At 38.5% G+C, this 11,352-nt stretch overlaps 2 protein-coding genes across 3 annotated transcripts; one reads left to right on the top strand and one right to left on the bottom strand.

Annotated features, from left to right (window-relative positions):
- Positions 1 to 297: 297 nt before the first annotated feature.
- On the top strand, positions 298 to 5,953 carry LOC129422201 (pre-mRNA-processing factor 39). Of its 2 annotated transcripts, none has more exons than XM_055177973.2 (14): positions 298 to 454; positions 885 to 1,096; positions 1,179 to 1,304; positions 1,423 to 1,541; positions 1,687 to 1,854; positions 2,211 to 2,394; positions 2,496 to 2,600; positions 2,677 to 2,913; positions 3,015 to 3,141; positions 3,281 to 3,552; positions 3,653 to 3,837; positions 5,152 to 5,223; positions 5,307 to 5,478; positions 5,600 to 5,953. In XM_055177973.2, the coding sequence occupies exons 1-14, from the start codon at positions 397 to 399 to the stop codon at positions 5,663 to 5,665; spliced, it is 2,103 nt and encodes a 700-aa protein (XP_055033948.2). In that variant the 5' UTR covers positions 298 to 396; the 3' UTR covers positions 5,666 to 5,953. The 2 variants fall into 2 exon arrangements, with proteins under 2 accessions (XP_055033948.2, XP_055033945.2); XM_055177970.2 differs by having other exon boundaries at positions 299 to 454; positions 5,597 to 5,953.
- A 58-nt stretch (positions 5,954 to 6,011) lies between these two features.
- ubxn1 (UBX domain protein 1) lies at positions 6,012 to 10,634 on the bottom strand. Its single transcript, XM_073854389.1, has 10 exons — positions 10,547 to 10,634; positions 10,003 to 10,065; positions 9,872 to 9,921; positions 9,495 to 9,620; positions 9,240 to 9,324; positions 8,966 to 9,157; positions 8,555 to 8,606; positions 6,999 to 7,121; positions 6,623 to 6,800; positions 6,012 to 6,503 (listed from the first exon to the last, which is right to left on the bottom strand). Exons 2-10 carry the CDS (start codon positions 10,059 to 10,061, stop codon positions 6,463 to 6,465), a joined length of 906 nt encoding a protein of 301 aa, XP_073710490.1. The 5' UTR covers positions 10,062 to 10,065; positions 10,547 to 10,634; the 3' UTR covers positions 6,012 to 6,462.
- Between the last annotated feature and the right edge of the window lie 718 nt (positions 10,635 to 11,352).

Below are 11,352 nucleotides of genomic sequence, written 5' to 3'. Positions count from 1 at the left end.
CTTCTACCGGTGAAAGTGCACTGGAACGGCAGTCAAACCCGCGACTTCCCACCCGTGAACTCGTACTAGATCGATGTACTCCCAGTTCAGAGTCGTGAGTCGTGGTTTTGAAGTCGTGAGTTACGGGTTACAGGTTGCCTGGAACGCAGCATTAGGCCTAGTCCTGGATTAATCTAAATCCTGTCCCGTTCAAGTGATTTCTATTTGCCTCGACTGAATATTCGATCTCATACAGACAAATTGCATCAAAGTACCGCGAGAGCGATTGTAAAAGCAGTGCTGTCGTATCGCTCTCGCGAGATCTTGATGTCATAGGTCTATCAATCTGCGCAGCACCGCAAACAGTCGAGCTGGTGTCGCACAATTTGCGCGTCATTTGTTGTTAAGTTGTAAGTAATGGCGGCGGAAGGGACAGAGGAGCTGAGCAACACCGAGCAACTAAAAACTCCTTCAGGTTTGTCCGTTTTAAAGTTGCCTACCAAAAAATAAGTTTGTAGGCCTACGTATAGTTAAATATTTTTTCATATTTGTTTCTGAAATGCTTTAGTACATTAGTTTCTACACAAATGCGCCTTCATAATACATCTAGCGAGCTAACTAGCTATAAATCTTTTGGTGAACTTTGGTATTTTGAATCTGTAAGAATGTTTATGTTTGTTTCTGTGTGTATCATACAACACGTGACGTGATGCTAAACACGATAATTAACTTGCAGATAACATAAACATGCATAAAATGCATTGCAAGTCTTGGGATGTAACACTTGTCATTAACAAAACGCCCAGAAAGACATGCATTATATTCTGAATACATGTATCTGCCAAATCTAACAGCACTATAAACTGATGTGTATTTAAACAAAGACTGATCTGTGTGAATGGCAGGGTTTCATGAGCCTGAAGGTTTTACCAAACCAGACGTAGAGCAGTCAGGCGAAACTGGTGGTGATGGAGAAAACGCTGCCCCTTACACGGCACAAGGAGATGAGGAAGAGGCAGAGTTGCCTGCAGATTTTGAAAAATTTTGGAAGCAGACCTGCGAGAACCCTCTGGATTTCAACAGCTGGACCGATCTCCTGCAGTATTGTGAACAAGAGGTGACTGTAGGATAGGTATTAACATGACATACAAATCAAATTTCATTACTTCGTCGGTTGAACGTTTCATTATTTATTACAGGGCCACTTGAGGGCATGCCGTCAAGCCCTCAATGGCTTTCTGGTGAGGTTCCCTCTGTGCTATGGTTACTGGAAGAAATATGCAGATATTGAGAGACGGGCTGGTCACAACACAAAAGCTGAGGAGGTAAGAATCATTCAGCAGGCATATGCATAGAGAGGATGTTTGTCAAACACAAACAATACCTCTTGGTAACTTTTTTAAGACAAGAAGGACTTACTCCTTTATTTGGTTGCTGTGACAGGTGTGTGAACGAGGTTTGAAGGTCATCCCTCTCAGTGTTGATCTCTGGATACATTTCATCAATCTGCTGCTGGGAACTCTCAACATGAACCTGCCTGAGTCAGCACATCGCATCCGCTGGTACCGCAGAGATGTGTTATTATTGCTATAGGTTTACTATATTTTAAAAGCCACTTAAGTGAAAAGGACACTCCACTTCACACCTCGTGTGCACCCCTGATCATTTTGTGAAGTGTAACATGCGCCTCCATTTCTGTGTTTTCAGTGTGTTTGAGGAGGCAGTTGCATCTGCTGGCTGGGACTTCCATTCAGACAGACTCTGGGATCTGTACGGTGAATGGGAGAAGGAACAGGGAAACCTAAAGGCCATGACCGCCGTCTATGACCGAGTATTAATGATCCCCACACAGCTCTACAACACGCACTATGAGAAGTATGCTATGCCGATGAGCTTTACATTCAGTACGTTAACACGATTTTTTCGCACAACTCCTCAGATTTGAGACATACGATCCACGTACCGCACACACGCATGGATTTGTGAGAATTTGTTACCATTTCTTCTCACGCTCATACTTTGTGATCTCTTTCCCCCTTTATATTTAGATGCAGCTGAATGCATCAACAAAAGCCTAATTGGTAAACTGTCATTGGTAAACACCTGCAGTTAAGCACATCAAATCCAGATCACCAAAATATCACAAATTCTTTTGCTTTCAGAGTCCATAAACATCAATACAACCATCACCAAGGCTGATGTTTGTTTTAAATGTCTGTTTCTCTTGTCAGACTGAAAACTCACTTAACCTCCAACCCGCCTCGGGACACACTGTCCCCAGAGGAGTATGATATGGTTAAAGCAGAGTATAAACAGAGCCAGATACAAGCTAAAAAAGAGAAAACTGATATCGCTGCCGATGAAGAAGAGAGACCACCGGGAGAGGAAGAGCCTGCAGACAACGGCAAAGACTCTGTAAACTCACTTTGCTTCATCTTTGGTACTTAAATTTAAGGAGGTGTACAATACAGTTTGTATTTGTATCGTTTGAGCATCCTATCTCTACTTTTTTAAAGGAAGAAGCAGTGCAGAAGATGCAAGAAATCATTTTGGCCAGGAGAGAGGAACTGTACCAACACAATGAAGCAGAAGTCAGGAAGAGATGGAATTTTGAGGAAGCTGTGAGTGCCACCGAATCAAGTCTAACTTTCTGTAAAAGCCAACAAAATAAAGTGTTATTTTTTTTCCTTTATTTAGATTAAAAGGCCTTACTTTCATGTGAAGCCTCTGGACAAAGCCCAGCTGAAGGCTTGGCACAGTTATCTGGACTGGGAAATGGCAGAGGCTGAATCAGCTGCGATGAATGCTGGAGGGACGTCTGTGGAGGGCGCTGAAGGTTCAAAAAAAGAGTATGTGGCTAGTCATGGGAGAGTACTGGTTCTGTTTGAGCGCTGTCTCATTGCTTGTGCACTCTATGAGGAATTCTGGAAAAAAGTAAGTTGGAAAAACGTAGAAGCCTGTTGTAAATAATATTAAGACAATGTCGTATTATATAACAGATTGGTTGCAATTTGAAATCTGTTTTTGTGTTTAAGTATGTGCATTACCTGGAACCATATGGTGTAGAAGAGGTTCGTAATGTGTATCGCAGAGCTTGTGGAATCCACCTTCCATACAAACACAACATCCACCTTCAGTGGTCTGCATTCGAGGAAAAGCATGGTGAGAAAGACAATATAGCATTTAGAAAGTACACAGAACTGTATTTTTATTCAAGTACAGTTACATATTAATTAATATACATATATAAATACATTGTAATAACAGAAATGGTTACTTGGCTTTCTTTTTTTATCCATAGGTAATGTTTCAGAGGCACAGCGTATCCTGGAGTCTATGGAGATGGTATTACCTGGTTTGTCTGTGGTGCGTTTAAGGAGAGTCGGTCTGGAGAGGAGAGCAGGTCGTCTGGATGTAGCAGAGTCGCTGCTGAAGGAGTCTGTGGAACAGAGTAAAAACAATCCCTCACTTCACGCCTTCTACTCCATTAAACTGTCCCGGTTCCTCCTCAAGCTATGTAGGAACCCAGCGAGGGCCCGCACAGTTTTACAGGAGGCCATAGAGATCAGTCCGGTACATGCAAATTCACTGTTTTACATTTTATTTTTCTGATGTTTAAGACCTTCTGGAAAATAAACACAGTATAGAAATGATAATAATCTTTGATTTTCAGGATAACGCTAGGCTTTATCAGAACCTTCTGGAGCTTGAGGTTTCGGGTGATCTCCGGGCAAATGGAGGAGGTGTTCAGCAGTGTGTGGCCAAAGCTCTTGCAGCTCCGCTGTCCCCAAAGACCAAAATTCGTTTCTCTCAACGTGGTCTGCAGTTTGCAGAGGATTTTGGGACTACGGTACAGAGGTCAGAGTTCTTACGGACAATTTATTAAAGGGACACTCCACTTTTTTGAAAATAAACAAATTTTCTGGCTCCCCTAGAGTTAAACATTTGATTTTTACCATTTTGCAATCCATTCAGCTGATCTCCGGGTCTGGCTGTACCATTTTTTAGCATAGCTTAGCATAATCCATTGAATCTGATAAGACCATTAGCATCGCGCTCAAAAATAACCTTAAAGTTCTGATATTTTTCCTATTTAAAAGTTGACTCTTCTGTAATGTCATTGCGCCTCCTGCAGCCATGGTATGATATCAAAGTCCTTATCCGTTTACATATATATGTATATATAGTATGTCTTCCAAGGGTTTTTTTCCTCCTAGGACTTTTCCCATTGGGTTTTTCTCCTAGGGTTTTTTCCACCCCTGGGAGTCAACCGACTTTGGCTTAACCTAGCACCCCCTTCTATACGTTACATTATTACTACGCTTGCTTTTTCAGTATAATCTGAGCCGCTGTATCATCCGAGGGGCACAAATTCAAAATAAGTCTTCGGAGTTACGAGTGTTGCTTGTTTTTTCAAAATATGTGTTTGTTGCGTCATGTGAACCATGACGTGTTTTGTCAAAAAAAGTGCCTGCTGCACACGCATCAAAACCGTTTATGATAAAAGTGACGCTCACGTTCACAAAATACACACAAGACACTCCTTTAACAGTAAACTCTGATTAAACATGAGATTTTGTGAGTATCTGGCAAACGTGAGCGTCTCTTATCATAAACCCTTATGATAAACTTATTTTGACAAGACAGGTGATGTACATAGGATCACTCAACATGCAGAACACATATTTTGAAATGATGAACCACACACATGACGGGCTACATGCATGTTGTGACAAACTTCGCATCGAGCGCCCTCAAAAAAAGTAGTCACTGGCAGCCACTGATGCTAGACTATGCTATAAGTGGTGCCACCAGACCCGGAGATCGGCTGAATGGATTCCAAAACTGTAAAAATCAAATGGAGTGTCCCTTTAAACTGTACATTGCTCATTTTGTTTATTCTAATTCAGCATTAAAGGGATAGTTCACCCAAAAATGAAATTTACCACCCTCATGTTGTTCTAAACCTGTATGTGTTTTTTTATTCTGTTGAACACAAAAAAGATAATTTGATCATAGATGTAAGCACACAATTGACGTACCAGTTGACTTCCTACTTCCTACACTGTTTGATAGCTCCATCAAGCTACGCCATTGTTGTTGTTTGTTACATATTGTACTTTTAATAGGTTTATATGCAAACCATAAATATTTTCTTTGCTTTCATTTTAGTGTATTGAGTATCTACGAAGAGCACCAGAAGCTCCTAAAGGAACATGATGGAAAGAGGGGAGCAGAGAATGGGTGAGCTGGACAACCAAAATCCAGAAATTTGTAAGATGTAGTTTAGGTCTTTATAATTTGCTTCTTTGTGTTTTTTTTTTAAGAGATAACGATGATCCAGAGAAGATAAGCAAAATGGATGATGGATCTGCCATGGTGGTGCCACCACAGACTGCGCCTCCCACTATGCCTCACATGCCAATAACAACACCACCTCCTCCTATGATGGGCGGAGACATGAGTGGGTCATATGGAAGTTACAGCAGCTGGTACCAGGTATTGTAAAAATCTTGAATTGAAATCAATATTTTGTATAGTTTCAAAATCAGAGACAATTAGGCATCTCAAAATTGAGACTGCGAATATGTTTGAACTTTTCCTTTCTCTACAACAGCAGTATGGGGGATACGGCAGCTACCAGAACCCTTGGAACCAGTACAACCAATACTATCCTCCCAGCTAAACCCCCCTTGTTTTTACCATCTCTTAATCAGTTTTTCTCCTAAAGGAAAATCATGGAAGGGTATGTCATTCCACCTCTGGACTTATTGGTAGATGGATATACTGATTCATGCTTGGTTTTTAAGCAGTTATCTGTAAATTAGGGATTCAGTAAATGTGACTCAAATGTTTTATGTGAATATGTTCTTGTTGACCATTTTGTACAATATTGTTTTAAAAGAAGTTCACTTTATTCTGTGCAGTCAATGTTTTATCATTCAAATAAAATTAAGTGGATTTATGATAAGAACTTTGTTTCATTAGATGTAGTTTTTCATTTGCACAAAACTGCTTTACACACAGGAAGGTTTAGGGAGTTCTTTAAAAAGTTACTTTATTGTGATTACACAGTGCTTTTGATAAAGGATAACCATCATTGACAAAGATTTGTCATCAAACGGGACATGTACAGCATAGGCTCATTGATATTGAATGTTCTTTATCTACACAAGTTTTCGCCATTTTCAAACCTTAAAAAAGGCAAAAAATCCTAAAAGATGAATTTGAGTCTGATGTGATACATTTTGTTGTTGAATACAGAGCAGTTTTTTTTTCACACTAACATTCTGAAAATTTCACTCAATCTTTTATTGAGAGAGAAAACTTTACGAAGTTAGTGATCAACTCGGTTATATGCATGTTTGGCGCTTTGTGGAGTGAAACCATTGCAGCAGTTCATTGAATCATAGTCTTGTTACAGAAATCCATTTGATCTTGCGTGGATGTGTGGAAGAACGACTTTTTATATGTTTCATCATCTCATTTCTTGGTAACCACAAGGACAGCAGAAGGCACCAGACCTGTCAAGTAAAAAAAACACATAACTGATGATTACCACAAAGATGCCATTCATTTTGATACTGTTTTTATGTTTAGAGATATGCCCCAGTCAATATCAGGCTAATATACGTTTTCTTACCCAGCTCACGCAGGGGTTTTTCCATGTCTAGATCTGTGTATATGTGTCTGGGGTAAGGAGAAATTAGGTTAAAATCCTGTCCAGGTGCCCCGTTCATCTCCACATAGACTCTCACAGCAGCCAGAGGTTCCTGAGCCTTAAATACAGCACTCAAGGTAGTACCATCTAGCAGACGCACCTAAGAAATGATGAAATGTCCAATTTATTTTTTGGAATCCTGTAATTCAGACCTAAGAAAATCCAATTGTTAACATTTCAAAAGTCCATAATGAGGTGGAGGTCCGTGGTTCGTGTCCAAAAACTATGGCAATACTATGCTACTTTTAAGGGTCATTTTAGTACTACTAGCACATTGACCAGAATTAATCGGCAGTACCTGAATTCGACATTCATCGTAATCTTTCTTCGCTGGAGGAGGTCCTTGGTTCTCAGGGGAAGACTGCGAAGGGGCTTCAGAGGGGGGAGATGACAGAGCCGTGCTTGATGAACCACCTCCAAACTGCAAAGAAAGAAACAAGAGGTATGTGCGGTTTAACTGGCAGGTTTATATTTTAGCTGAAAAACTTGCCACCACAATGCTGTAGTATTGTTGTGGGCCCAAGCTTTAATGATATTCTAGTCTATAAATATTAGGGACACACCAAATGCTCATCAAACTTTTAGCGCGAAAATAGCAAAAAATGTATTAGTTCTGTAAAATGTATTCAGTATTCACTTATTCGGCCAAACATCTGAATTTTTTTCTATTTTTGACTGAATAGTTTTTTTTTTTTTTTATTCGGGTCCATCCCTAATAAATATGCCTCCACTCTTTCAAATTAAAGTTTTTTGATTTAGACCAATAACTAGGTTCCCACACCTTAGTTAACTTCAAATTCAAGGACTTTCAGGTCCAGTACCCTCAAATTCAAGGACTAAATGTGGGGACAAATTTCAAGTGAGAGCAAGGTAACATTGTGTTAGCTTTTAAGATACATTGTTAAAGTTCCCTTTCGAGGGAACTCGCGCTGCGTCACTGCGGTGACACTTTGGGGATGCCTTCAGGGGTAAGTGTGTCTGAATGTGTATATCAAATTCAACTAATGGTGAGGCTTAACAAAGACAGGGTGACGCGGGAGCCAGGAAGTATATCGCTATCTGAAATATTACCAAAGACATTAAAGGGACGCAGGAAGTATGGCAAGGGAGACGGAGGGTCTCGTTCCCTTCTCAGGGATCAACAGTTACACACGTAACCCAAGACGTTTTTATGTGTCAAACACAACTATGCAAAAAAGCATTTTGGTATGAATCAACATTCGCATACAGAAGATATAAGCATATAAAGCGAACAGTTTAGCATGTGTGCTTAAAAAGACTAGAATTTTTATGATATTATCCTACACTACAGGGAATAATATGGATTTTTTTCCAGAAAACTTCTTGCATAAAATAGATTCAGGCATTTTCAATGACCTGTATCTATGCATGTATATTATAAAAAACTTCCCAAGGCCTTGAATTTTTCCCCCAGATTCACAAACTTTAAAAGACCTGTGGGAACCCTGCAATAAGCAATATTAATAGTTAAACTATTTATTATAAAGCATCTCCAAAGTGATGCAAACACCACATGAAGAGTTTCGTTGCAAAACAAGATAAATCAATTTTTTTAACATTTTTGTCAAAACATGTTTGTTATCATGTTATTATTTTGTTTTATGGTGCTACTTTGCTGTATTTTTAAAGTTATGAAGGTTTAAATCAAAACAAACCAACTGCAGTTGCATTGAAATTAATTGGAATGCACAACCAAAAAACAAGATTTCTGAACAATTAAAAATACGGTGGTTATCTCGTTTTGCAACGAAACTCTTCACATGCTTTCAAATTCTTCCTTGTGATGGGTGCATGTATAGCTAGCCTAGATAAATGTATTCAATTGAGTAATACCTTTTGTGCTCTCTCCTCCCTGTCACGAGCGATCTTATCTTTAACCCGCTGCCTGAAAAAAGATCACATTTCAAAGAATTTCATTAAAAGATTACTAAACATTGCATAAAAGCCATGCTTTAAAGGGGTAGTTCAACCAAAAAAGAAAAATTGTGTCCATTTTCTCGTTCTCATGTTGTTACAAATATGTTGTCGTGAGCCCAATACACTTTCATTGTAGGAAAAAAAACATGCAAGTGAATGGGGTTTGGTTACAAACATTCCTAAAATTTCTTCCTTTGAGGAAATGTATACAGGTTTGAAACAACATGAGAGCGAGTGGATGATGAATTTTCATTTTTGGGTGAACTATCCCTTTTAAAAGAAATCACAGAAGCACACCACCACATACAGTCACATCATGAGTCTTACTTGGCAAGTTTGTCCTCTAATTTCTCCCTCCTGCGCATTTCTGCAATCTTCTTCATCTCATCCTCCTGAAGCTTTTGTTTGATATGCAGAAGCTCTTGGCCTTGTTTCCTCCTCTGCTTTTCCCTTTCTATCTCCTCCTGACGCTGCCTTTCTCTTCTCTCCTCCTGCCTCACCTTCATCAACTCTTCTAATCTGTAGGAAACCGAGATGTTAAAAGTGCACTTTATATTTTTAAAACGTTTGTACATTTCAAGGTCATCTGGGCAAAGCACACCGTTTTACTTGTTCTTTCCTCTCTTCTTCTGTCATAGGATGTTTGGAATCTCCCACTTCTTCTTCTAAATTTTCAGTGGCTGGTTCTTGTTTCGGATGACACAAATAAAGGTAGCATGTGAGATCACAACATTTGAAATAAAACAGTGGGAAATATGTCTGGATCTGATCATTTCAATGTTCTACATGGAATCCTAACCAAAACAGCTAGATAGATATTAGGATGTTTCTGTTATATAACTCCAGATGAACATACGTTCAGATGTTCCTGAAGGAGACTGAAGTGGGCTGCTTTGTTCTTCTGTTGAGCCGAGAACGTTCCCAGCAGGTGGAATGTAAGGTTCGTCTATGTCTGGATCATTCTCATGCTCCATTAACCAGTGTAGTTACATGTATACACACATATAGCACGTCCAAATATGACATCTGGGCTTTTTTACATGGAACAATAATTATAATGATATTATCAAAATAATACTTTTTTCCAATACATGGCTGTTTATTTGTAATTCATATAATAAATAAAGCCTTTTTTTTGTAGTTCAAAATTTTAAAGTGTTCTTGCATTCTTAACAAAAAGTCCATCTGCATGATGCCTGTGCTTCTGGACAAATCCATCCATGACTCACCAGTCCATTGCTCTCTCAATGCCTTGGTTTCCAGTATGTGCTACAGCTTTTTCCCTACAAAACAACTAATGGTTAAGTGATGTACTAGATCACTGTGTAAACAACAGCACTGTAGATAAACAACACAATACTTACGCTTTGTTTCTGTCGAAGCCCATTTCCAGCAGGCTTTCTAATGTTGTGTAGTCTGCCATTGTGCTAAAAAAGACGTTATAAAAGTTATAGATGACTTGATGTCTAAAAGCAAAATCATAACTGCCCTATAGGCAAAGGTATTTTTCCCAAACATTTGTATTACTCAATTGCACATAGTGGAGTAATAAACAGCTGCAGATAGTTTTAACTATTATACAAAAAAGCTGTGCTTAAGCATGTATGACATTGTTAGTTTTTGCTTTTCATAACTGTTAAGTTGGTCTTCTCCAATACGACTAATCAATGTAACTAAACTCAAGTGTCAAAAGCAGCTGTATGTATATTTTGATGAATTCAAGATTTAATTTAGCTAGCTGATGCTAACACTTATCGGCTCCTATAGCAAAAACAAATGTTTTTTGTTATTGTCTAGCGAGCTTATCAAATTACATATAATGTAAAAACATAACTATACATTGGGTGTGTTATTCTGACACAATTTTATCATTAAATATGTATTGTATATCGCTCCACAGCTACTTACATTTGTTGTCAGCACTGTGTCGCTTCCACACGCATCTACGGGAAACCGCGAGGATCAAATTGCACAATTCTTGAAAACGCGCTTTTAGGAACGTCAGGAGTCAGGACCTGACAAAATAGATAATCAAAATAATTAATTATTACTTTCAATTTTGTTAGTATTAATAATAAGAGTTATTATAAGTATTATTTCCTGTCTTCTTTATTATTATTTGTTCCAGTTTATGTTTTGCACTATATAAAATGTTGTTTGAAGTTAGCACCTATTGAGATGTGTATTTTTTGTTTTAGAGAAAAGGGATAGGTATGTTTATTTTACAATAATGAAAGAACTTCTTTGTTTAAGAAACATTTAAGCATAATTTGCACAGTAATTAAAAGACACACAGAGTCCAATGTCCTATTGTAAGGTTCTTAAAGTGAAGACATCCATTGTATAACATACATAGGTGAATAGTGCAGTATGGGATGGGCCTCATATCTTGTTACTTATTGGATGTATGTGTAATCATTAATCTGCCAACTACTTACTCTCCTGGCATTCTTGTACTGACAGACACAGAACTTCATGCATGCTTTCTCTCTGACCCTCTTCGCTCTCCTTCTCTGTCTTGCTTACCATTTGTTTAGTCCTATTTGTGTGGTTTAATGAATCCCATAGCTATCCATCCAACCAAAATGTCTGCCTTTTGATACAGAGGAAACTATGAAAATGCAAAACAGGTGAGTTATATTTAAAGGTAAGTTATTTATTAGAATTATGCTACTTTTAGCATTATGCAATACTTTTTGTACATTAAACAAAGA

This window comes from Misgurnus anguillicaudatus, chromosome 16 (assembly GCF_027580225.2).
Source record: "Misgurnus anguillicaudatus chromosome 16, ASM2758022v2, whole genome shotgun sequence".
NCBI classification, from domain to species: domain Eukaryota; kingdom Metazoa; phylum Chordata; class Actinopteri; order Cypriniformes; family Cobitidae; genus Misgurnus; species Misgurnus anguillicaudatus.
The sequence above is the reverse complement of the archived record's forward strand: the minus strand, read 5'-3'. Positions and strand labels throughout refer to the sequence as shown.

Excerpts from the sequence above, each read along its gene's own strand:
- ubxn1 (XM_073854389.1), bottom strand. The coding sequence starts at position 10,061 with ATGGCAGACTACACAACATTAGAAAGCCTGCTGGAAATGGGCTTCGAC. Across the intron at positions 9,922-10,002 it reads GGCTTCGACAGAAACAAAGC|GGAAAAAGCTGTAGCACATA; the intron begins GTAAGTATTGTG and ends GTTGTTTTGTAG. Across the intron at positions 7,122-8,554 it reads GGGAGGAGAGAGCACAAAAG|TTTGGAGGTGGTTCATCAAG; the intron begins GTATTACTCAAT and ends CTTTCTTTGCAG.
- LOC129422201 (XM_055177970.2), top strand. The coding sequence starts at position 397 with ATGGCGGCGGAAGGGACAGAGGAGCTGAGCAACACCGAGCAACTAAAA. Across the intron at positions 1,305-1,422 it reads ACAACACAAAAGCTGAGGAG|GTGTGTGAACGAGGTTTGAA; the intron begins GTAAGAATCATT and ends TTGCTGTGACAG. Across the intron at positions 1,855-2,210 it reads TACAACACGCACTATGAGAA|ACTGAAAACTCACTTAACCT; the intron begins GTATGCTATGCC and ends TTCTCTTGTCAG.